General features: G+C 44.7%; 1 protein-coding gene across 5 annotated transcripts in view; it reads left to right on the top strand.

Annotated features, from left to right (window-relative positions):
* The first annotated feature begins 218 nt into the window (after positions 1–218).
* Positions 219–26548, top strand: part of Ss18 (SS18 subunit of BAF chromatin remodeling complex) — a 62425-nt gene continuing 36095 nt past the window's right edge. For 4 of the 5 annotated variants that reach the window (XR_015642385.1, XR_015642386.1, XM_087593033.1 and 1 more), the window contains exons 1-3: positions 231–339; positions 3684–3760; positions 13291–13375. Coding sequence is in view for 3 of the 5 variants with exons in the window: in XM_087593033.1 (XP_087449159.1) it covers positions 271–339; positions 3684–3760; positions 13291–13375 (231 nt within the window). In the remaining 2 variants the exon portion in view is untranslated. 5 annotated transcript variants of the gene reach the window in all.

The following is a 26548-nucleotide window of genomic DNA, read 5'->3' as shown; positions in this document are numbered from 1 at the left end:
GGGTGCGGCTGGAGAGCGCGCGGGGACAGCGAGGCGGACCACGGCGGAAACCTGGGCTCGAGCCACACCGGCGACAGTGAGCTTCTCAAATACTTTTCTGGGAGCTGCAGCCCCGCGTTAAGGCCGAGCTGGCCAGCGAGGCACGCGACCCCGGAGCATCCTCCCCCACCGCGCGCGCTAAGGTGGGACTGCCCGGAGGCGGGCGTCGGGCCCCCAGCTCCGCGGCCCCCGGAGCGCTCGGGACTCGCTGATCGCGGGCTCGGCGGCAATATGTCTGTGGCGTTCGCAGCCCCGAGGCAGCGGGGCAAGGGCGAGATCACGCCCGCCGCCATCCAGAAGGTGAGCTGGGAGAGGCGCCCGGACGCGGCCCGAGGCGGGATGGCGTGGGGGCGGGCTGACGCCCGCTTCCCGACGGAGCCCTTTGGCGCCTGCTCTGCCCGCACAAAAGCGCCGGCAACCGCCGCCGGATTTCTCTGCCGGCCCGGTGGCCTTGCGTCGCGGGGCCGGGAGGGGAGTGGCGCCCGAGACTCCGGCGTCGCCCCGCCCCGCCGGGACCCTAGTCGCGGAAGCCGGAACGCAGAGTGCCGCGCCGCAAACTCCTCGGAGTTGAGGCCCTCTCAGGACAACTTGGGAACCTTCCGCAATGGCTCGGGGCTGGCGGGGAAGGAGCCGGGGGCTCGGGGACGCACCCGGGGTCTGTTCCGGTCTGCCGCAGATAGATGTGCCTGAGCGCGCAGGGCGGGCGCTAGGGTTCCGGAGGGCGAGCCTGCTCTCTCCGGCCGGGCGCTGTTGGCCATCTACACCGACGGGCGGGCGGTTTGCATGAAGTCACGATAGAAGCGCTGGGAGCTGAGTCCTCAGAGAGTGCCACCCAGTCGCCGTTCCGGGACTGCCAATTGGGGACACAAAGGTTCTTTATTATTCTCTGAGCCTGTGTCTAAAAGCAATGCACTATTCTAGATCTCAGTGTTGTAGACTTTAGAAAGTCGCCTGTTAAGTTTAGTAGTTTGCCCCGAGTATTAACATTTTGTTCCCTGCCTTGGAGTAAGGTTAAGGCGAGCAAGTCTACCTGTAATACTGATGGGGCACCCTCGCAGACCTGTGGGTTAAGGCCATCGGTTTCTGTTTACTGTCAGGTTCTCTGTAGTGTGGCATTTGACATTTGCCCAACTGTTGCTTTAATTTCTTTGAAGAAACCCGCCTGGCAGTGCCTGGAAACGCAGTTGGTTTCTCTAGTGTGCCAGGTTGAGCCTGTAGTCTTGTGAGCAGCTTTCTTTAAGCACACACGTGCAGAAAGCATGTTGCTTAAGGGATTCCTTCTGAACTCAAGTCTGGCGTTTTTATTTTTCTCAGTAGAATTTTTTCTTGTATAAGTCTGTTAGTTGCTTATCGTGAGTGGTTGATCTGGGTGCTAACTGCTTATTTTTCATTCAACGATGAAAGGTGAAAAATGGATTAAAATTCCTTTGTTATTTATGCGTCTGTACGTCATGTGCGTGTACATATTGGGAAGGTCAGAAGAAACATTAGATTTTCTGAAACCGCAGTTACCAGTCTCCTTGTGGGTGCTGGAAACCAAACCCAGGTTCTCAGTAAAAACATTAAGTGCTCTTGTCCTCTAAACCATTTCTCCAGCCTCCCAAAAGTATTCCAGTTCAAGCTTTGTTTAGATGGGAGACAGATGGTTGGGGTTGTTTAATGTGTTGTGAGTTCCTTGGTTGAGTATTGAGTTGCTGACACTTGGAAGGCAGGGGCAGTCAGATCTTAAGCTAGCCTGGTCTACAGGGTTAGTTCCAGGGCAGCCAAGGCTACACCCTATCTCGAAAAACAACAAAAACAGTAACAACAGCAATCAAGAACAAAACAAAATGATTTTTTTTTATTTAGTTATTATATTTAAGAAACACACTTTAGAAAAACATTTGCTCTTAACAATAGAAGATTACGATAAATGTGCAGGAAATATCAATTAATGGTAACTGGATCTTGTTTTTTTTTTTTTTTAAGATTTATTTATTTTGTGTATATGAGCACACTGCCCCTGTCCTCATGCACACCAGAAGAGGGCATCAGATCCCATCACAGATGGCCTCTAGCCACCATGTGGTTGCTGGGATTTGAACTCAGGACCTCTGGAAAAAGAGTCAGTGCTCTTAACCACTGAGCCATCTCTCCAGCCCCTGGATCTTGTTTTTAATTGAAAATCACATTAAATACTTTTGGTGTTGTCCGCTGGTTACGCATTAAATTATGGAAGGTGGAACAGCTCAGGATGCCTGTTCCCCAGTCTTAAGCTCCTACAAACTCGGGTGCTATGCTAGGGACTCTGTGTAGGTTTTCAACACCCCAAACTGAGGTTGCTTAGATTGTTATAATAAAATGATCATTGATTAAAAAAAAAGATCATTGATGTATCTTGTGGTTTTAAACTTTCTGAGGTACCTCATTTTATGTTACAAACTAAAATTCTATTAAATAATATGCAGCATAGAGATCATTGCCGTAGTCATCTTGGAGACTCGTGAGTCCATACAGTTAGAAAAGAAGCTAGGCAGTTACCTCAGGTCCCTTGGACAGCAGTGCTCCTGTGCCTCTTTTTTTCCTTCTGGAGAAGAACACATTTTCTCCTTCACCCCACAGAGCATGAGATGCTCCAAGATCAACTGGGAGTCAACTTTTCAACGTGGTAATTAAATGTTTCTGTTTAAAACAAAACAAAACAAAACACCCAAAATCAATGGCCCAGAGGATGGCTCAGCTGGGTTCAAGGACAGAACCAGTGTCACAGAGTTGCCTCTGACTTCACACCATGGCACTTTGTGTTGTGTGTGTGTGTGTGTGTGTGTGTGTGTGTGTGTGTGTGGAGAGAGAGAGAGAGAGAGAAGGGGGGCTCATCGAGGATTGAACACACACACATACACACACACACACACACACACACACACATATACACACACAAATGATAAAATAAGTCAAAAGAAACACCTACTTTCCCTTCTGAGTTTCAAAGGAAGTAATTGAGGTAGGGAGCCAACATAATTGACTAAGTGATAGCATCCCACGGATACAAAGTGAGATTGTTTTTTTCAAGCTAGGGTTTCTCTGTGAAGTCCTGACTGCCTTTGAGCTCACTCTTGTAGATCAGGCTGGCCTTGAGCTCAGAGATCTGCCTGCTTCTGCCTCCCGAGTGTGGGGATTACAGGTGTGTGCCACCCCTCACCCAGTTTGTAGGATTGTGCGTGTGGCCGGTTAAGAGCAATATATTAACAGAAGATCCCAGTGGGTTCACTTCCTATGTAGATATGACATTTCTAGAAAGATTGAGATCATGAAAAATCAGGTGTTGCAGAATTATCTATGCGGGCCATGCATAGCACATTTCATAGGTGATCATAACAGCAGTGGAAAATTTTAACTAAGTTAATTCAGTCTCATGTTTCTTACATGAATTTTAAGATATTTTGTCAGAGAAAGTAGAAACAGTATCACAAAATAATTCTAAGAGGGTAGTGTTTCCCATGTTCACCTAGATGGCTTTGTAGTCTGTAATGGTGGCTTCGAGGAAACAGTATTTTGTTTCTTTGATGTGCCTTTGTAGTGTTCATAAATATCTTCTCTCTTTGGACTTTTTAATTTTATTTGATGTACTAGATTTATAATAAACTCTCTGGTTTTTATTTCAGATGCTGGATGAAAATAACCACCTTATTCAGTGTATAATGGACTATCAAAATAAAGGGAAGGCCTCGGAGTGCTCTCAGTAAGACAAACTCTTTGTCTTGGGTTTTGTGGTTGTTACTTTTCCTTTGAGCAACAGCTTTAGTGAGTTTTGGTCTTTTAAAATGCACTTGTAGAGTTGTGGTACTGACACCTCGGTTGGTTTGAGAACATTTTATCATTGGGAATCTTTCCCACCAACCTTTTATTCCCATAACCTACTTTTTAGTGGTATAAATGGATAAATAGATTCCAGCAGTGTGCGGACTGTTTTGATTGACTTCGCTCCCCTCCCTCTGTGTGTTTTGAAATAGTGTCTCCTGAAGCCTGGGCTGGTGTCAGACTTGTGATTCCTATCTCTCCTGTCAAGTGTACATGATGGCGTGTGCCAGACACCCAGCTCTGGCCGACTTTTTTCACAGTTGACTGCGCTGACATGTGCACTAGTGCTTCTTCAGAAAGCCAAGTGCTCTCTCCCCCTCGTGCTCCTGTCGTTTGGGTGTTTCAGCTCTCCTTGGCACTGCTCTGATCATGGGACTATCTGTTCTTGACACTCTTTACAAAAGAAAATTGCTTCGTGATGGGAGCTAGCGTATGTATGTATGTATGTATGTATCCATCCATCCATCCATCCATCCATCCATCCATCCATCCATCCATCCAACCAAATAACCACACACACACACACACACACACACACACACACACACACACACACACACACAATGACTTTAAACTTGTACAGGGCCTCATTTATAGAAAAGTATAGTCTTGTGTAGTGGTGTGGCCATACACACCTTTAATCCCAGCTCTTGGACGGTACTGAGGCCAGCCTGGTCTGCAGATTAAGTTCTAGGACTACACAGAGAAACCCTGTCTTAAAAAAAAGGAAAAGAAAGAAAAAGAAATCATGTATGTAGTTATTCTGAAAATACTAATGTTCTAGGGAACCAGTTACTATTTCCAAGGACCAAACTTTTGAAGTGATCTCTCTGAAGTAAGTGTTAGACCCTACCTAACAGGATCAGATGTGAAGCTGGGCATGGCTGGGAATCCCAGCACCTTTAAGGCAGGAGGATTATAAATTCAAGGCCGGCCTGAGCCACATCTTAAGACCCTGTCTTTAAAAAAAAAAAAAACAAAAAAACAAAGACCCATAAAAACAGACCAGGAGAAGAATCTAACTTTGTGACCCATCAAGGGCATCAGTGTTGGGCAGTTATGGGTAAAGACAAGACACGTTTTCCGGTAGATGCCATAGGGAAGAAGTGACACTAATGTGCTTGATTTATGTTTCACAAATACTGTCACCTCAGTGTGTCACCAGCATCACAGCTGTGAGAGAGTTCATGCCCCCTTTCCATCCTGAACTGTGCGTAGTGTTTTAGGTTAAAACCACATGTGCCATTTTACTGAGTCCAGTGACTGCTGCCCCGGAGAGCATTAGAACGCTTCTCTCAGCCACAGTACGCTGCTTGCTCTTCCTTAGAGGTCTCATCGGCTGCTCTTCACCCTTGTTGGTCTCTTGCCCTCTGGTGATTCACTCTACATCTGAATTTCAGGTCTCTCTTTCGACTCTGTCCAAAGTAAGTTTTAAAATAAAAATCTCATGTTTAGTATTATAATAATTTTATGGCTACCCCTTATTTCCCATTATTTTATTTCCTTCTCTATGAATTTATGTCAATGCACGTATAGATTATGATGTTCTAATGTTTATAGAAGTAATTTTTTTCTTTTTTCCTTGTTGGCGAGGATCAAATTTAGGACCATGTTTTGGTGAGTGCCGTCCCACTGGGTGCTTGCCAGACCTAGACTGCAATTCTTAAGTGGATTACTAGGTCAGAGACCATGCTAAATTGCCAAACTACCCGGCCAAAACTCCCGTCCCGGTGTTGATACAGGGACACACCTACTCCGAGGCCACACCCCCTAATAGAGCCACTCCTGAGCCAAGCGTAGACAACCATCACAGTAGCCTTTACTGAACGTTATCAGATTAGCTCAGTCACTGTTTATTTCATAGACCTTTGAGGATGATTGCAGAAATGGGTTATGCTTAGTCACTCAGGTTTTCCCTAAAGTGAGGCTTGCCTTTTTACGTTGCTGGAGTAGAGACTAATTGAAGCGATGAGTACCAGACTGAACTGGACTAAGGAGCTTTCAGCCTTTCCCAGTTAGTGCGTCCTTTTCGGATCCCAGCGTGGGTGGGTCATCTTCTGCATGTGGTGGGCACATCTTGTGGGTGTGCTTTAACTGTAGCTGCTCCTCAGACTTACCGTTCTCTGCGTTGACGTTGTTGCAGAATGCGGTTGTTCTGTGTGTGCTCCTCAGCTAAGTCCCATTATGTTTCTGCATAGTGACGTTCGCACTGCGCTGTGGTGCTAGTGTGACTGTCCCTCCCTAGTTGAACCGCAGCAGCTCGTCCTGCATCGGTGGCAGCCTGGATTGCTTCGTTCCCTCCACCAAAGAGTTACTGGCTTATTTGTAATTCATATGCATGTCGCTGGGCAAGCGCCTTGAAGCACACACACCTTTCTTCAGTATGCCTCAACATATTAATTTTAGTAGCACTAATGATTTTCCCCCATGATGGTTATTACCATTAAGGTTGTCAAACGATGCCCAGGTCTATCAGGAATTCTGCTGTGAGGAGGTCATCTCTCATCCTCTCCCTCCACTCTGCATTTCACGCCCTTGCATTCTAATGGAGTTGTACATTCCTTCCGTGTTCTTCACGTTATGTGTGCCTTTGTCTAATACCTTGGTTTCTTTCTTGGGTTGTTCTAGATCTAGCTACTAGAAGCCTTTCTGTCTGACTTCTTGACATCTCTCTTAAATTTCTGAGCATTTTATTTTCCTGTACCATGAAATGTTTTAGTTTTACCTTATATTTCTTCTTGTACAAATCTGGATTTATCTCTTTCTCTTTTTTTTTTTTTTTTTTTGTTTTTTGTTTTGTTGTTGTTGTTTGTTTTTTTGTTTTTTCTTTTTTTTGGAGCTGGGGACCAAACCCAGATCTCTTTCTCTTAATACCAGATTGGTAGTTGTTTTGGTTGTCTAAATATGTGTGTGGTTGAAATAGAGAAACCAAAACATTAGTAACAGATTGTCCTGTTTTCTAATCATACACTTGGCATTTGTATGGCCATTTCCACTTATATGTTTTGGGTGTATATTTGAAATTTTACTTCTAAAAAGTAGCGATCTAATTCTGTGGTTTGGTCTCATGGACGTTCATCAGGATGAGGACACTCCCTGAAGCCAGACATGCGGGCACAGCGCTGTAAACGCTCCCACTGTGGCTTCACTGTGACCGATATGATCTGGTTTATGTTCTAAGCTTCGTCATCTGTGTGTGTGTCATTCATCCACTCTGCCACTACACACGGCGTAGACGTCACAGCCCTTCCTCACTTGTGCCTGATGCCACTGGGCATAGATCGACCTAAGGTTGAAGCTCAGTTTTGCCTTCATCGTGAGTTTTATGACGCTGTTCCACATTTAATCAATCGAGTTCTGCTATGACACTTAGGACAGCCCCTAATTCTTGAGTGTTGGAGTTTTATTTTGTCGTCAAGTTCCTGTATTCTTTCACAATTTCACACCTATCTACAATGTGCTGTTATGATGTTCTCCCCCATTATGATCTCTTACCTGTTTCTACCAAACCCTTCTTCCCACCAAGACTTTCTGTGGCATTCATGTCTGTGTGTCTCTGTCTGTTCCTCCCGTTACAGCCTCAGAGAAGCTTGATCAGAGGGCCGAGTTGCAGTTCTTGCTTCGATGGTTCCTTTGTTTTGACTGTTCTTTGGGTATCTGTTCTTTTCCAAGTCGCTGATGGAGCTTGGTAATAAAGAGGAAAGCTCCCCTGCTCTCAGTGCTGACCCACGCGCCTACTCCTCATGTTGACGTGAGAGGGAAAGTGCAGAGAAACATTAGTAAACATCGGCTCCCTGGGATTCCAGTCGGACGTTGATTAAACGTTTCCCTTGAATCAGCCTTGTAGATTAAAAAGAACTCACTTCCGTTGTGTGTGAGAGCGGATCTTTGAGGTCCACTGTCTCGAGGAGCTATCCACAGCTAGTGGTGCTGGGAGAAGGGAGTCCTTCCTGCTCCTCGGGGTGCGAACGTTGAGAGTTGCTCTGCTTGAGTCAGCAAGCCTGATTAGTGCAGTGGGTCCCCCACTCCAGTGTGAAAGAAAGCGTGAAACTGAAAAAAAAATCCACCCCTACACACACACACACACACAAAAGAATTTTAGCTAGATGGCTCACATCTTTAATCCCATCACACAGAAGGCTGAGGCGGGAGGATTGCCACGAGTTCCAGGTGAGCCTAGACTATATAAGACAAGTTCTTACCATTTTAAAACTGTTGATAGTATTTACATCGTACAACAATTAGAAAACAAGTACATTTAAAACAAGACAACAAGCACACACACCTTACCACATGGATTCCCAGGAGTGAGTCTTTCCTGTGTGTGGGGCTGGCTGTCTCGTCTTCGGAGACACAAAACTAACTGTTCTTCTGTAAGTCAGTGTGCGTAGGCCGTGTTCTTCCAGGTTTGCTTACACATACTGAGATAGTTACTGGATTTTTTCTACATCAATCCAAATTCTGCTTTAGTCAGAAGTCCCCCTCCCCTTTTTGGTATTTTAGGATGGCTACAACTATTTCAACTATCTCTTGTGTTATATAAATTGCCAAAAGTTAGTATTGGTCGTCATTTAATGGAATCTTAGTTTAAAGTACTGCTCACCAAACTGACTGTTACCCTATAAACCGTAGTTTGACCATCGAATAAATGAGCTGTGTTAAAGTTATTTTTAAAATCAAGCTTTTCAGATTAATTTTAAATAATAAGTTTAGAATGGTTATTTTGCCTTATGGTAGGTAATGCATCTTGAGTGGTGTCGTTAGGGGTGGTGGCTCTTTTAGTAGTCAGCATAGATATTTGGAAGTATCTGTTAGATCTTGTTGGGGCCAGACAGACATGAGACATAAGGTTTTAATGGATCTCGTAACTGCACTGGCTTCCAGCAGTTCCCATCACCAGATATAAGGTGTGAGTATGATGGGGCCTCTCCCATTAGTTATATGCTCACATTTCTTGTATTAACATAGTATTGAGAACAGGTTCAGTGATGTTTAAAGACACCGTGAGAGGCGCTGTGAGCCGGTTTTTCCATCGAGTGACCGTTACAGAGCGCACTTCCTAGGCTGAGATGGCAGCTGGGCATTGTGGGAACTGGGGATGTCCACTCCATTCTTGACTGAGCTAGCTGTACAGGAGTGTGCACCCATGAGGGCTGCAGTAGCAAGTGCAATGTATTTATAGACTAGAACCTGGAAGTTCTCAGGAAAATGGCTTTATTTTCATGTCCGTAGTCTGAGTTCAGATTCTCCTATATTCTCCTATGGGTTTTTGTGTTATTGTTGATTTTTTAAATTCTATGTTAGGTGACTTACATGCAAACTCAGAAGAGAATGAGGGAAACACACACACACACACACACACACACACACACACACACTCCCACACACCCCACCCCCCCACCCCAGGTTTTTGTTAATCGTTTTTGAGGTTTTGTCTTCGCTTTTTGATGACCATTACTTATTTTTCTTACTGCAGTCTTACTCCAAAGAGCACCTGTTAGCCTGGATTATTGGTATAGGCCTAGAGTGTCAATACTCTGGAGTTTGAGGCAAGAGGATTACAAATCCAGACAAAGATCTGTCTCAAAATAAAGAGATAAAATTGCTGAATTAAAGGCCAGGCTGTAGTTAGTTCTGGGCCAACCTGCGCTAAATTGAGGCTCTGCTTCAACAACTAAACAAAACAACAAAAAATAAACCACAAATACACATGGAGAGGCTGTCTCGTATGCCTCTTGTTTATAAGGATGGAAATCCGGCATTAATGTGGTCAGTTTGCATCCCTCAAGCTGTTAATAAGGTTATCTGACAACCACCACATAAAGTGCTCAGTAGAGAAAAAAAATAAACTTGCTTTTGTCCACCTTCTTACGTTAGGAAAAGAACTTACAGGCAGTAGGGCACATTGGGATGGGGTCTCTGTGTTGGATGGGGTACCGTTAATGTTCTCGTAGGGTGGTCCTCGGGTGGACTTAGACATGGGGCAGAATGAAAGGACAAATAGTGCTCAGTAAGCTAGAGAAAGGTTATAAAGCTTTCTTCCTATTCATCCCTGAAACTTCTGAAGATTTAAAATCATTTCAAAAGTTAGATTGGATGTTAAGAACAGTTGGGTAAATACCTTGAAGTTTTAACTGAGTTATAGTGTGAATATAGACATTTAAAGCGGCGAGAGGCCTGCTTTAGCTCCTGTGAGACAGTCAGCTAGCATGGGGCACGCAGTGAACTTCCCAAGGGCTGAGCAGCCTAGGCAAGAGCTTTGGTTATGTCTTCAGGTTGGGCATGTTCACCTGCCATGGGGTAGTGAGGATCATACCAGCAGAAGGAAATCCAGGAAAGAAAGGAGACTTGAGAATGCTGGATTTGCGGTCAGCGTGTCCCAGTTAAAATTGGCTGCCTGGTCTTGCCAGTGGCTTGCAGGCAAAGGCACTTGCCATCACCAAGCCTGGCTTCGGTTTGGTCCCCAGGACCCACCTGGTGGAGGGAGAGAAGCTGTGGTCCTCATGCTGTTCCCACCACCGTGGAAACAATTGTGAAATGGGTGTTTGAGGGCTGGGCATGGTGGCACACGCCTAAATCCCTGCTCTCAGGAGGCAGAGGCCGGAACTTAGGCCAGCCTGATCCACAGACTACACAGTGACGTCCTGGAGAGCCAGGGCTACACAGAGAAATCCTGACCAAAAAACGAGGGTTGGGGGAGGCTGTTTGGTTGTTTTTGTCCTTAGTGCAAGGCTATTCCAGGTAAGGGTGGTATAGAGTAGTGAGACGGGCCCAACTGCTGCTGCTGTCAGTGTTGTCTGGAGAACTGCAAGATACAATAATCATAAGAGCTACTCTTGGGCCTTGTTTACCCAAGGGCTTAGAAAAACTCTGCTTCAGACCGGTGTATGTGTGTGTGTAGGTTTCTTGGTGAGGGACCTCTGATCCTAAAGAACCAAGGTTCTCCTGTTAGAAACCTGCAGTCGGCTCTTTATAACAGGGCTAGAGAGTTACTTCGGTTTGGATCTGAATTAGAATGCTTCATTTATTTGAATAAAATTCTTTTGACATACTCATTTTAAATTTATAGCTAGTGTGTATAATAAATGAGTTTCGGCTTTTGAGACATGGTCTTGCTATATTCCCATGCTAGCCTGTTGTTTCCATGCCAGCTTCTCTAGGGCTGGGGCCACAGGCCTTTGCCACCGTGCCTGGTCTGGGAAAATGAGGTCTGAACAGTGGGACATTTGGTGTAGGTTTTAAATTTCTATTTGTGGGGCTTGCTCTTTTCATACACTGAAACCAAGCAGTAATTAGATCACTGTCAGTTTCTGGTTTTATATAAGTTAACATTGAACAATTACAAAGAGACTTTAATTATTAAGCAAAAGCCATTAACTAATTATAATTAATTAACTAATATTACCAAAAGCCATTGTTCTAGCTGTATTTAACCATACAGCCCAAGTCTTGACAATTCAAGTCACAGTTTTTTTTTTTTTTTTTTTCCTTTTTTCTTTTTTCTTTTTTTCGGAGCTGGGGACTGAACCCAGGGCCTTGTGCTTGCTAGGCAAGCGCTCTACCACTGAGCTAAATCCCCAACCCCTCAAGTCACAGTTTTAAAGTGATGGTTTGTTAAGGATTTGAGTCTCCTGCCATTTTGCTTATGCCTGTTGTGGCATTTTTAAGCTGATAGATGAGTAAGTTAATTGATTGCCCGTTGTGTTGGTAAAGATGTCCTTATAGAAGAGGGGTATAACGTGGCTAAAATCAGCTGTGACAACTAAAAGAGAAAGTATGTGGTTTGACCCTGGTTTAAAAGTTTTTGGTAAAATACAGATGGCACAGAAGAGTTGTGTGTAATAAATAAAAATCCACCTATGCTATCGTGGCTAGGCACTGGCACCATGGTGGGCTCAGTCTGTTCCCAGCCCAGTGCATAGCCTGAGATGGAGACCGATGTCTCTCCTTGCCCAGGTCTCTCCCACCATTGCTGGCTCTGCCTCTCCAGGGCTCTGAGATCTCTTTTGGTCCCCGAGGGCAACTGTGGCTCAGTCCTTGCCCGGCCTTCCTGCCCCAAAGCGTGGCTGAATTCTGCCTGTGCTCAGTTCTTTCCCTCTGGGCCACCTGAGTCACCACAGAATGGAAAACACCAGTCTTCGTTTAGAATCAACAGAATGGCTGAGTGTGGAATCTGTCCTCCTAAATTACAGATTCTACCACCAGATCTTACAGTCCCTAGCCTACATTTTTTTTTAAAAGATTGATTTATTTATTATATATAAGTACACACTGTAGCTGTTCAGACACACCAGAAGAGGGCATCAGATCTCATTACAGATGGTTGTGAGCCACCATGTGGTTGCTGGGAATTGAACTCAGGACCTCTGAAAGAGCAGTCAGTGGTCATCTCTCTAACCCAGCCCTGCCCTACATTTTTGTCTGCTTCGCTCTTGCCTCTCTGTCCAAAATAAAGTGCCCTCCTCCTGCCTTCCCTTTTCCTCTATTAGACCCAGTGATTGTTTTTTTTGTCATCTTTATTATTCAATTAATTAGGGGGAAATGCCTCTACATAGGAGTACTTGGGAGGCAAGGGCAGGTGGATCTCTGAGTTTGAGGCTTGCCTGGTCTACAGAGTGAGTTCCAGGCCGGTCAGGGCTGTATAATGAGACCCCAGCAACACAAGGAACAGAGGGAAGTGTGGGGGCAGTGAGCATATTCCTGCCTTCCAACTCTTGTAAGACTCATTGTGCTGTTATGTCTGATGCTGGATGTGGGGTATCCCTTGACCAGCCGTGGAATCTTATGTAACTCAGCACTGTACCCCGTGATTCCTCCATGGTAAGTGGGGAAGTAAGAGCTGGCGCATCATTCTCTCAGTCAGGGTTTCCCCTGCTTTGATGAAACACCATGACCAACACTTCCACATTGCTGTTCATCCCCAAAGGAAATCAGGACAGGAATTCAGGCGGGCAGGAACCTGGAGTGGATGAAGTGGCTGTAGGGTGAGGTAGGAGGGTGCTGCTTACTGGCTTGCTTCCCATGGCTTGCCAGCCTGCAGTCTTATAAAATCCAGGACCACCAGACCATGCATGGCACCAGCCAAAAGTTGAGAAAATGCCTGACAGCTGGATCTCATGGAGGCATTTTCTCAACTTAGGCTCCTTCCTCTCTGATGAGTCTTGCTTGTGTCAGGTTGACACAAACCCAGCCGTGCACGTAGAGATTCCATGCGTACCACACGGTGAGATCGCTCTGCTCTGTTCCTTAAATGTGTTGTGTTCCTTTGCAGAGGAAGTAAGAAAAGTTGAAGTGCTCTTGGTACACAGGGAGCACATCTTTCTTTAAGCTCTGAAGATGATTATAGTGCGTTTGTATATTTAAGCAGGTTGGAAGATTTTTTTAATACTGGTATTTGTTTTGTTTTACTAGGTACCAGCAGATACTGCATACAAACCTGGTATACCTTGCTACCATAGCAGACTCCAATCAAAATATGCAGTCTCTCCTACCGGCGGTAAGTAGTGTACAGTAGTGTGGGGCGTGTCCCTGGGCTGTGTGATGTCTCGGGGGTTTGTGTCTTACTTTCTGGTTTGAATGAATTCGCCCAAAACGCTCCCTGTTTGGTTTATTTTTAATTACCGAGTAGCTTGGGGATGTGTCTGGGGTATTTCGTTTTGTGTTAACCACTTCCACTTGAGTCTTTATCAGGACTGTTAGCCTTCACAGCAGAGTCAACCAGATTCCCAGTGTCTTCCAATGTCTAACCTCTTCTCGTCGCTTTCTCAACAAACTTTCACCTGATTGCCTCAAGGCCAGACAAGATCCTGGAGTGGTGTTGGCCGCAGCTGCTAGTTTGTGCTTTCGGATCTCCGTCTGTTTGTTGGGAGAATGAAGTCCCTCGCTGTGCAGCCTCCATTGCACTCCGTTCTGTCCCGGAGTCTCTAGATAGACCGTGTCCCTACATCTCAGTGGCACAAACCGGTGCATGGGGAGACTCATTTGGCCTTGAGGTGGTTCTAGGTTTCCGGTTGGGTCAAGTCAGGAAGAGATGTGCTTTCACGATCCGAGACACCAAAACAGTCATCCTTTACGCCCAAGACACGGGAGCAGTGGCTTTTCCAGGTGTTTTCTTTCACTTTTGTTTATTTGGGGATTAGGACTCAGATCAGTTTGAATGCTCGGACGTAGTTTTTACAAGATTTTCATGGTTACTTGGTCTCAATAAACTAAAATCATTATATCTCCCTATATAGCCCCGATTAGCCCAACATTTGCTATGTTTACGTCACACCTGCCTCTGGTCCCTAAAGGCATGCCCCGACATGCTCACTGGTTTAGTAGTTTGATTTTGTGGTTAGCGTCTCCAGTCTTCATCTACAGGTTTGCAGTGGACCACTTGATAATATGTATACAAGACCATGTGAACCCTGACAACAGGACCTTAAGCTATGTCCTGCTGGGATAATTAATACATTTAGATTTGAACATAAACTAGTTTGGATGGATATTGCCATAAACTTCATTACCCTGAGATTATTTTGCAGACAGTGGGAGGAATTGGCTTGCTTCCGTTCACTTCCGTGTGGCTGCTTCTCTCTCAGTATGGTTGGAAATTACCTATTTTCATCTGGTTTATCAAGTTTTGGTGTGTGTGTGGACCTGAGTCTGACCCTTGCTCTGTTGGTCTTTGTAAGTAATTCCATGATCTCGTCACACCTGATCACACAGTTCTTCTTCCTCCCCTCAAGAGTGATGTTTCTGGCTTTCTCTCCTGAAGTACTGCTCTGTTTTCATAGTCCTAGGTACTTCAGGGGTGTGTGTGTGTGTGTGTGTGTGTGTGTGTGTGTGTGTGTGTGTGTATGTGTGTGTGTGTGTGTGTGTGTGTGTATGTGTGTGTGTGTGTGTGTGTGTGTGTGTACGTGTGTACATGCGTGTGTGCCACAGCACTCATGTGGAGATCAGAGGATAACCCAGTTCTTTCTGCCTTTCTGTGCGTCCCAGACTTGTGCCTCTAAGCTGAACGGGGTCTCTGGCCCGTCTTTGTTTTTCGGCGAGTGTCTGGCTAGCGTCTGCTCGCTCGGACATGTGGTGGGGTTTGAGCCTTCACTTCCCAGGCATTGTCTTCAGCTTTTGGCATTTTGCTTTCTGCATTGACAGTTCTGTCATTTGTTCCCTGCCAGTCCTGACCCTCTGTTCTTAGAAGTGACATCACAGGACACCCCCTGGGTCCTGATCTCAGAAGGAGAGATGTAACTGACTGATAAGTGTGATGTTGGCTGTAGTATTCCATAGGAACCTTTCATGGAAGTGAGTAGAAGCGAGTCTGCTCTGGCTTCTGGTGTGCTAATTAAAGTGTGAATCTTGATGAGTTGCACCTAAGCTATGCCGTCTTGTGCTTTTCTTCAGCCTGTCATTGTAGCACTTTACACCGGCAGGCTGACCAGTCACTCCTGTCTAGTAGTTAGCTTGGCTGTGTCTGACTCACTTGGTCATGGCCTTGTTTTGTTTTGTTTTGTTTTGTTTTGTTTTGAGATAGGACATCTCATTGTAGCTGAGGTTGTTGTGGAACTTATGTGTAACCAGGCTGGCCTTGACTCTTAGAATCCTGCTTTTGCTTCCAAGGTGTTGGGATTACGGGTGTTTGTGTGAGCATGCCCAGCTTGGTCACGGTACAGAATATCTGTTGTATTTGGCTTTAACCGGGCTTTTGCATCTTTGTAACTGATGTCTGTTTTTTTGTTGATTGTTGTAGGCGTCATAAAGTGAAATGGAATTGTCTTGCTTTTCCTTATGTGAAAGAGTATGCCGAATGTGACAAATGGTCGACAAGCTTCTGTAGAACTGTATCTGCACTTAGGTCCCCTAGCATCTTACATTTACTTCTCAAAGGTTGATGAAGTAGTCTTTCTAGATAGTAGTTGGATAATTGGGTTGTTTGTTTGAGACAGGTTCTCTGTGTGTCTCTCGTTGTCCTAGAACTTGCTTTTTAGAGTAGACTGGCCTTGAACTTAGTCATCTGCCGGCTTCTGCGTCCTAATACTGGGATTATAGATTTGCACCATCGCTGCCAGGCTGGAATCTTGATTTGTTTAGCATAATTTACTTGTCTAGTCTCTTGTGACTTTTTGTCAATCTTGACAGACATGGATGACCTAGGATCCAGAACCCCATCACACACACCACCCTCATTATGATGTAATTATTACACTCAGGTTCTCATGTAGTCTGGACTGGCTTCAAGCTCACTGTGTACTTGGGTACAAGGCCTGGTGTGTATGGTACATTGTTGTGTGACAAATATTTTTCAGGGGAGGCACAATACACATGATACTCACTCAGATAGGAAACTATGACAGCAAAGTCTGAATACCACCAATGGCCAGCTTGGTAAACCAGTGGGGTTGCTTGCAGGAGCAGAACTGACTCGAACACAGTTGTATCACCAAAGCCCACCCTAGCATGGCTGACAGCTCACAGAGCTGGGGATCTAGAACACATTGTGCATTTGGCAGACTGTTTACACAGACTGGAGAGTGTTATTTCTATGTGACTCAGTTGTCCTAAATCTATTTCAGTCAGCTGGGCTGGTTTCTGTTTCTTCCAGGCAACCCATCTGGTCCGAGTCCTCTTTGCAATGTGACTTGTCTTACAGTTGTCTTTGTAGATTCTAGGCAGCTTTTATTGCTTACTCTGGCTGGGCGGGGCTTAGTCAATCTGGTCAGTTTCAGGGGCTTCCTGAAGTTGTTTTGAGTTGTTCATTTCCCTGCTTATTAAAGACCTTCCTGCAGAATGGCATGTGTCGATCTAGGAGGAATATACAACATACAAATACATGTATGGAGGTAAAACACTTATACACATGAAATGAATGAATAAGAAAAATGATACTTTATGAGAAGTGAATGTGGTAAATTTGAGCACAGAAATTAATTTCGGTGTTGTAAATGTCTAGCCTAGAATCTCATCTATTGCTAGATTCTAAGTGCTTTTCTTTGCATTTGTTTTTAAAGTTTACATTTTTCTTTATAATTTAACTAGTACAGAAAAATTTATTCATATATTATCATTAATTATTAACTAATAATACATCTAATGTATTAATTTGCTATTACATGTTAAAAATAGGAAAAAGACATTTCAGATTAATTTACCTGGACTCACCATCCCATAAATTTCATAAATTTTATGTCTCCATAGCTATTTGGTATATTTAATTATTACAAAATAAAATTTTACCTAACATTCATAAAAGGTGAAAATAGAGTGGTCTGTTCTGTTTTATGGTTGTGAGGAAGCTGAGTTCACAAAGGAGGTGTAGGGGTTTAGGAAGAATAGAAATGAACGTATCATTAATAGAATCAACAGAGAGGTTTGAGTAATTAAAAATCATCCAGACACCTGGTGTGGTGGCGGGAGTTCAAGGCCAGCCTAGTCTACCAGACCAGCCAGGACTCCATAGAGAGAGCTCAGAGAATGAGTGAAACATCATTCAAAAGATAAAGCGTTGTTTTGTAGTGATACAGGAGGGAGGATGGGTTGGAGATGGCTGTGATAAGAGAACTTAAGACCTTAGAGACAGGACTTGGTTGTGTACACCTGTACTCCAGCACTTGGGAGATGGAGACAGGATATACTGGAGTTTAAGGCTAGCCTGGGCTACGTGAAGTTCTGTCTTATCTCTCCCAGATTGTCTGTCTGTTCTTCTCTCACACATACAGTTTACAATTAAATGGTTTTTAAAATTATGGGAAACCAACATAATTGATATGTTTTAAATTTTAACTATTAATTCTTAATGGGGAAAATGGTCTTTCTGTTGCCGTAGTTCATCCAAAGTCCATAATGTCGAGAGTTTCATTATTGGAAAAACTTCTTGGATATCACATAGTCTTAGTATTTTCAACCTTGGTCGCATCTCAGAATCATCCAGAAAGTAAAATTACTTAACACTGTCAGTATCTGCATTGTCTGGATGAGACCCTGTCACTGTGCTCTGAAGGCCTGGCTTGACTCGCAGGGCAGGAGGGCCGAGGACCTGTGTCTCCATGCCTCCTGAATGAAGCACTCAGTGACATCATGGTATGTGAGGTGGGCAGAGAAAGATCGCGCATGCCCTGGCAGGGTCAACTTCACTTGAGCTAAGTTATGACTCACTCACATAGCCCGGGAAAGAACTCTATGCAGTGTTGTTACGACGATTGAATGCAGATCCCTGGGCTTAGCATTTAGGAGGGAATCAGTACATAATTGATAGGGTGGTGGTGGAGGTGAAGGCAGAGGGTGGTGGAGGTGAAGGCAGAGTGCGACCGGAGCCTTGCTGGGACAAAAGGCATCGGATGCAGGAGCAGTCGTAGTAGGATGGCCAGGGTACAGTTGCTCAGTGAAGGGCTGGGGACGGATATTTATCTGTTGACCCAGTGGATAGTCATTTGCTAAGTGCATACAAGCACATTTTGATCTTAAAAGAGGGCCGCTGGCAGTTACCTGTCTCACTTTTCACTTTTCAGATTGTAAATAGTACATCTTTAGCCCTTAGAGTCCTTACATTTTAACTTTATTAAGGGTAGCTGTAGTTGTAAGTGACTTGTTTGCAAAGACGGGAAGGCTGATCTATGAGTAAAAGTTGATTTAGAGGATGTAGTTCTATATTTTAGACACAGCTTTCATTCTCTGGCTTCTGATTTTTAGGTGATGTTACATTTAAGATCCTGAAAAGCCGTTGGGTGAAAATTAATGACTTTTCTGTTTTCTAAAAGCTTTAGCAAAATTGAGTTTTTGTTTTTAGGTTCAATGCGAGTTCTAACAGAGCATCATTTAAGGCCCTTCATGACTAAAATTTAATATAGCTATTTTTATAAGTACAATAAAGTAAAAGAACATACGGTATTGTCGAGCATTCTGAACCTTGCAGTGCTCTGCGTGTGTGTGTGTGTGTGTGTGTGTGTGTGTGTGTGTGTGTGTTGCCATGTCACATCTGTTGATCTACTCCTTCCCTCTGCTGTTGTGCATCGAATCCAGGGTCAGCACTTGGTGCCATGGTCCCTGCACTTGCTTTTGTGTCTGTGTGTGCATTTGTGCATTGCATGTGGGTATGTGCCGGGGTGCATATGTCATCACCAAGGACAACCTTGGGTGGAAGTCCTCTAGGCTCTTTGGCCTGTGACTTTCTGGGGACCTCTCCCATCTCTGCCTACGAGCTCCTCACGCTACAGCTGGGATTACAGATACCTATGCATCCAGCTTTCACATGAGTTCTGGACTTCATGCTCGAGTGGCAGAATCTTTACTTGGCCCTGTCTTTCTACACCATCTCTGTCTTGCTGTTTAATTTGGCATTTAAATGAAAGGCTTAAATTCTTGTCTGAAGTTATGGAACGGAGCCCTATGTATGAACATTTAAGTCATGGCATAGCATCTGTTGACAAAACAGTATTTTTCCTGACATATTTGTTCTTCGATTTCTCTTTCTTTTAAATTATACGTGTTATCATATGTGCATGTGTAAGTGCAGTTGCCCATGGAGTCCACAGAGGATGTAGGACTGCCTAGGTCTGGGGTTGTGGGTCTTTATAGGATTCCTAACGTGAGTGTGGGAGCTGAACTCGGGCCCCCATAAGAACAGTAACCTTAACCGCAGAGCCATCTCTCCGCTCTCTCCCGTTAGTTTTTAATTTTACCTCTTCTGACGGCTCAGCTCACAACACGAATGTACATGCATTCCTTTGTTTCTTCTCGGTGCACGCAATTCTTCAGGGCGGATTCATTTGTGCTCCTGCTTTCCTGTGCACTTGACTTCACTTTCTCCCTAGAAATAGATGGAGACTATTTCAAATAAGAGACTCCAAATAAGGAGTGTGAGACAAGAATCCCCTCCATTAGACACAACTATTTGCATATTTGACAGTATGACAAAACAAGCAAGGACCTTGTTTGTGACTGTTGTGTGACAGACTTCTGGGGAGACACAGCAAACACATCTGTTCACCTCAGAAAGGGGCCCATGACAGATCAAAGAGCGGGGTCCACCAAACTCCACTGTGGTGAACTAGTGTGTTTTATTGGGGTTACTTAGAGCAGTATAGTGGGAGGGGTTCCTTACAGGAGCAGAAATGACTCGGAACACCTGAATCACTGAGGCCCACCCCAGCATGGGTGACAGCTCCCAAAGCTGGGGACCTGGAGCACACTCCAGCCCAAGGACAGCTCAGCAGGTTGGGGGTCCTTCCAGAAGCTCAGCTGTCAGCCGCCAGCTGGCTTTTTCTGGAGTTGGCTGCTCGCTGCAGATTGACCTCAGTCTGCACAGCCGTTCTGTTCTGAGAGTGACTCTTCCTAGTCTTCACTGCCCATAAACTCTTGGGGAGGAGTGTATATTAGATTCAGTACAGATTAAAGCATCAATACTTACCTGATCTTCTGGGGAAGGGTTTTTGTTTTGTTTGTTAGCATAAAGAGAAGATGCTGTAGAAAGATTTTTATTCCTTCAAAAATGTAGACCAAAGAACTTTGCATGCCTTAAATGGTTATGCTTAAATATGTATTTGACATAGAACAATATGTACTATTTTAGAAATACTGTGTGTATTAAAAGTACATTCCAGCAGCAGATGACGTTACCAGCCCTGCTCAGTTAGAGACCGCTCTGTCTACAAGGGAGCTGTTCTGTGTGTGGATGCTCCTCTCTGTGCATGTGCTGTAATATGCTAATACCACGGGCAGCATTTACCAACCTGCTGCTGGTTTTGTTTGGTTTGTGTTTTGTTTGTTTGTTTGTTTGTTTCAGATCTATTCGAGGGAAACAAAAGTATGGTGCCTTCTGGAGAGGGGGAGAGGTTGTTGGCATAGGTATAAAAAAATAGTGAAAGTACCTTCTAATGGAATCTAAAGACTGTCCCTTTCACTTTCGTTAGAAATGTGTTTCAGTATTCCAACAGTAAGAAATGAATAACCTATTGTTTTGTTTTTTTTTTTAATTGAACACATGTTTGGGCTTGTGTGTGGAGGGCAGAAGTTGACGTCCCGCATTTTCCTCAAGTGTTCTAGGTCTTATTTTTTGTGGCAGGTGTTTTACACAACCTGGTCCTTCCTGTTTTGATTAGGCTGATGGGCCAGCCAGCTCCAGGGAGCTGCTCTATCTGTCGACACTTGCTTTCTCCTCCCGAGTTATACGTGGGTGCTGGAGATCTGGAGTCAGGTCTTCATGTTTGTATGGTACACACGTTACCAACTGAGTCAGCTCCCCGGCCTTATCACCTCTTAATACCTGTACAACTACGCAGACGTGTTCGTAGAGAGCTGGCTCCTGAAGCATTGTTTGTATTAATAAAGCCAGCAAACAGAAGCAAGGGTCAGCATCGAGGATGGGTTAAACAGGTAGATAAAGCTGTTAGTAGACTCACGCTTGGATAGGGTTAGTCTGTATAACAATAAAGGATAATGACTATAGTGGAATGTTTTAAATTACAGAATGGTGCTGTCCTAGTTTTAAAAATTCAACATATATTCATTTAAGTCTTTTGTTTCAAGAAATGTATATACTAAGATTTTAAATTTCCTAACTGTACTTATTATCATGTGTATAAATGCATCACTTTTGTAATTTAAGCAAATTGGTACAGATGTAAAATAATATAAAGAATGAATATAAATGTGCTAGTTATTTTTGCTGCTGTGACATAATAGCCAAGCAAAAACCTTACGGATTAAAGATTTGCTTTGGCAACACCTTTTCAGAAAAAGGAGACTAATGGCCAGCTGGCTCCACTGCTTTTCCAGCAATATAGAACATGGTGGAGGAAGGCCATGGAAGGAAGCCATTCATTCACCTCCTGGCAACCAGGAAGCCATCAATGGGGAGGGGCTGGGCCAAGGTAGACCCTTCATAGGCATGACCCCAGTGACCAGCTCCTTCTAGTGCGTCCCCCAAATCCCTTACTTCCAACAGCCTACTCAAAATGTAACTCTGCCAGTGGATTAAAGTTGTTTAATCAGAAACTTCATGAAGTGATGGTTTCAGGAAAGAATTCCAGAGACATCCACAAGTGTGCTTTCCCTTTTCCTGGACTCCACTCAGGCAGTCAAGCTGACCTTCAGGACTAACTGCCACACACATAGACTCTGATGTGTGGTATACTTGTAGCTTGCTGGTTGAGTCTTTAATTGTCTGATATTCAAAAGGCCATGAGTTAGATTCCATGTAAAATCGTATGCATCCTTGGGCCTGGAGAGGTGGCACAGTGGTGCCTTAGTTTCCTTTCTGTTGCTGTAAACAGACACCATGACCAAGGCAAGTCTTACAAGGACAGTAATAGGGGCTGGCTTACAGGTTCACAGGTTCTGTCCATTATTAAGGTGGGAAGCATGGCAGCAGTTGGGTGGCCTGGTGCAGGCAGAGCTGAAAGTTTATGAGTCTTAACCAAAGAACAAAGTCTGTGATTGGCGTTTCTGAGGCTTCCTTTGTCAGTGTGATTAATCTGAGTCTCTTCAACTCAGCCTCAGTCAGACTCTTTAGACAAGGGCAAAAAGTAGCCACATTCTTCACCAAAATACTACAAGAACAGTTTCTAGGTCACATTGAAATTCTTCACTGAAACCTCTTGGGCCAGATCCAAATGATTGAAATATACTCAGCAAAGAAGTCTTTCATATTCCTACTAGGATAGTTCGTTAAGCCCTACTTAAAGCATTCCACTGCTTTCCAAATCCAAAGTCCCCAAATCCACATTCTTCCAAACAAAAGCATGGTCAGCCCTATCACAGCAGTACCCCAGTCCCTGGGACCAACTTCTGTCCTAGGGTTTTACTGCTGTGAAGAGACACCCTGACCAAGGCAACTCTTATAAGGACAACATTTAATTGGGGCTGGCTTACAGGTTCAGAGGTCCAGTCCATTATCATCAAGGTGGGAGCAGGGCAGCATCCAGACAGGCATGGTGCAAGAGGAGCTGAGTTCTACATCTTCATCTGAAGGCTGCTAGTGGAAGATTCACTTCCAGGCAGCTAGGGTGAGGGTCTTAAAGCCCACGGCCACAGGGACACACCCACTCCAACAGGGCCACAGCCTCTAATATTACCACTCCCTGGGCCAAGTGCATGGAAACTGTTACAACCAAGGCAACTAATAAAAGAGCTTCTTGGGGGATACAGTTGTGGGGGCTAGAGTCCATGCCGGGAGCATGGCAGCTGCAGACAGGTGCTGGAACAGTAGCTGAGAGCTCATAGCAGAGAACACCGACTGGGCCGCCTGGAATTTTGAAACCTAAAGCTGAGTGACACACCTCCTTCCAGGAAGGTCACACCTAAGTATTTCCAAATGCTCAGCAACTGGAACAAACTTCGCAGTGTGTGGCCGAGTGTGTGGCCGAGTGTGTGGCCGAGTGTGTGGCCGAGTGTGTGGCCTCTGGGGGCCATTTTCATCCAAATCAGCACACGGGATCGCAGCGCCCACATGAAAAGCTGACCGTGTGTGACCATGTGCATATGCAACCCACGGGCTGTGCTTGAGGAGGTGAAGATCGGCGGCAGCCAGCTTAGCTCGCATGTTAAAGTCTTTGTTTCCCATAAGCATTGTCCTCAGCCCTTTGTTTTATTTGTTTTGAAGCATATTCTAGAAAATTCCTGTCCCCGAAAGGGTGATTCGTTTGCTCTCTTATTTAAACTTTAGTGGTGGTGATGCCTGTTTCTCCACCACTTGGGAGGCTGGCTTAGGACAATCACAGGTTCCAGGACCACCTGGCCTGCAATAGTAGGTCCAGTTTCAGTTTAATGGATTAAGAACGACTGTTCAGTAATTAGTATGCTGGAGTTGGATAAACGTGGGTTGCCAGTCTCTTGTTAGGAAATACTTGCTTTCATGAATGAGAATGAATAAGTTGATTGGGAACCTGGTACTAAATCTAGGGAGTGTCCAGGTAGTAGACTAAGCACAGACCCCCCCTCAACACACACACACACACACACACACACACACACACACACACACACTCACACTCCCCCCCCCCCCCCCCCCCTCTGAGGCTTGGGATCCAGGGAGTCTGAGTGGGAGCACTAGCTGTGGAAAGCCGCCCAGCCAGGTCTTGTGGTTAGTTGCTGAGGTTTTTTTAACTAGCTTTCTACTCAGGGGTAAGATGATTCAGTTTTGGGAATTAATTGATGATACCAAACTCCTGCAGAAATTCAATACTTTTCATGATGGAATCCCTTCCTAAGCTGTTTAAGATAGATGTGTGGTCTATATGATATATGATGAATATATGTACACATATGTATATATCCATTGTGTGTGTGTGTGTGTGTGTGTGTGTGTGTGTATTCACTTTGGAAAGACTAATTAGGCCAAAAGGTAAGGTGAGCGTGCCACGGTGAGGCTACATGCCTCTGTGCTGGCTAACAAGGCTCTTGTTTATGTGTATCACCTTTTATCAGTTTAGCCATGTTAAATGTACATTTTTCCTCTTGTTGGTTTTGATTCTTAGGTTTCTGTGTCATTTTAGTGCCTCCTTGTGGGAGCTTTATTAATGCCAGTTGTACTACAAATAAGAAAGCTAAGGATTGTGTTTGTAGTGCTGTGTTTGTAGATAATGAATTTGATATAATGATTTCTATTTTAATGGAAAACTATGATATCTTCAAGCTCATTAGTTAATTGAAAATATAGTTTATAATATGTCAGGCTGTAGCAATTAGTGCTTTTGAAGTGTCAGTGAACAAATCAGCCAGAAATCCCCTCTCTCTTGGATCTTTCTTCCATCAGGCAAGGCAAGTGCAATAAAAGACCGTGTCGGTGTTGAGAGATGGTGGGTGTGGTGAGGGAAGGCGGAGAGCAGGAGAGGTGCTGGGGATACTGGGGGCTGCAGGGTAGAACTGCATGGTAAAAGCTGCTCGTCATTGAGAAGGGGACCTTGGGACAGAGTAAGGAGAGACAAGTCAACAGAAGATTGCTTCTCGGGCTATTCTAAGGAGCTGAGTTTCTCCTAAAATTTGAGAGTTGTTCTAACAGGACCCTGTAGGCTGTACAGAAGAGAGCAGGCTGAAGGAATCAGGAGGCAGCTGTTAAGCCAGAGATGTAGCAGTAGCCACACCAGGGTGAAAGTCCAGGAGGAGGTAGATGTGGGCACATCCCAGGTTAGAGTAGAGGCCAGAGGATGCTCAGAGAATGTAATGCCAGCCGGGATGAGAGAGAGAGAGAGAGAGAGAGAGAGGTGTTGGGGTGGCCCAACCGTTCCAGGGTAGAACCGGCTTCATGAGACTCGGGCTAAGTTGATTTAAGCATGGATGATGGTCAAGCCTTTGCATCTGTAGGGTTTCCAGGAGAGGTGATGGTGAGGGTGGGAGGAGGGCTGGTGCTGTGGAGGAGTGCTGGGAGCATGCCCAGGGCCCAGGGTCAGATGAGTCAGGCCCCAACACTGGGGACAGCAGACACTCAGTGAAAGGTCTCGAATCTAGATTTCATAATCATTTCTCAAATACTTATCAAGTTGATACTGGATGACTGGAGGCCCCAACAGTTAGCAAATAATTATGGCCCTCACCTTTATTCAACCTACTGCACAGTAGAGTTGACGGACAGTGCCCACTGACACACGGGAAGTGAACAGAGCGGCACAGCAGAGGCTTCTGGAAGTAGACAGTAGGGCCCGTTATTCTCATGCCAGGAAAGGGATCAAGTGCAGTAACCTCTTACATGCCGTTCATCCACAGTAAAAGCGTCCATTCAAGGTATAGGTGACCTTACTACTCCTCAGATAATGCTCTCATCCCGAGTTTTCAGTGTCCCTTTCTTGGCTAGTTTTTAATTCTTTGACCTTTTTCTAATTGACTGTAGGACTTCAAACTCAATGCCGGGTTTCAAACCCAGGGCCCTATAAAGAAGTCTTTGTTATCTTTATCTGTATTTCTCACATGCTTTCTACTCTGAAATTTGTCTTGGTCTGCTTGAGACATCATTGGATGAGTAGCTCTCGTGAATGTTCACGTTCCTATACCAAGGTTATGACGGTATGCCTGCATTCCCTTAGAAGTGTGGCTTATGCAGCTGACCAGCATGCATGAGGTCCTAGGTAGAGTTTCTGGTAGGGGCAAAAAGAAAAGTTTATCACATATCACAGTTATCAGCGCCATCTATTGGAAAGTGTTCATTGCCCACTAAATGTCACTCACCGTTTTCTTACTGTACATGTGAGTTCTTCATTACAGCCAACATTTAGGCTCTTTTTTTGGTTTGTTTGTCTGTCCTTGCACCAAGCTCATGTTTTTATTATGATATGTTGTAGTTTGCCTGTAATCATTCTTAGGACTGCCCTGGATGTTCCTTCACGTGTAGATGTGAGAATGATTTTGTGACTTTCCGGGGCAAGCATACATATCATCTGTAGGTTGACTTTAGGGAAAGCCATTATCCTTGAGCATTGAGCAAAGGTGGCACGTCCTTCTGTTGCAGTCTTTGTTCTCAACAGTGCTCCCTTCAGATACCGCGCATCTCTTCTCGTGATAAATGCTGTCAGGTGGTGATTTCGTTTCCAGCTTGTGGGAACTACGAAGTAAATAATGGGTGATGTAGTCACGTCCTCTATGTGTGTGCTCTGTCGTGTACCTGTGAGGAAGCTTTCCTTCCCCAGTCGTCTTGTTGCTGTTTTCTAGTTTACTTCTGACATTAATTTGCTTGTTGTTTTTTTTAACCAAGTCCCAGCGT

Source organism: Rattus norvegicus, chromosome 18 (assembly GCF_021556685.1).
Source record: "Rattus norvegicus strain SHRSP/BbbUtx chromosome 18, alternate assembly SHRSP_T2T, whole genome shotgun sequence".
Taxonomy (NCBI): domain Eukaryota; kingdom Metazoa; phylum Chordata; class Mammalia; order Rodentia; family Muridae; genus Rattus; species Rattus norvegicus.
The sequence above is the reverse complement of the archived record's forward strand: the minus strand, read 5'-3'. Positions and strand labels throughout refer to the sequence as shown.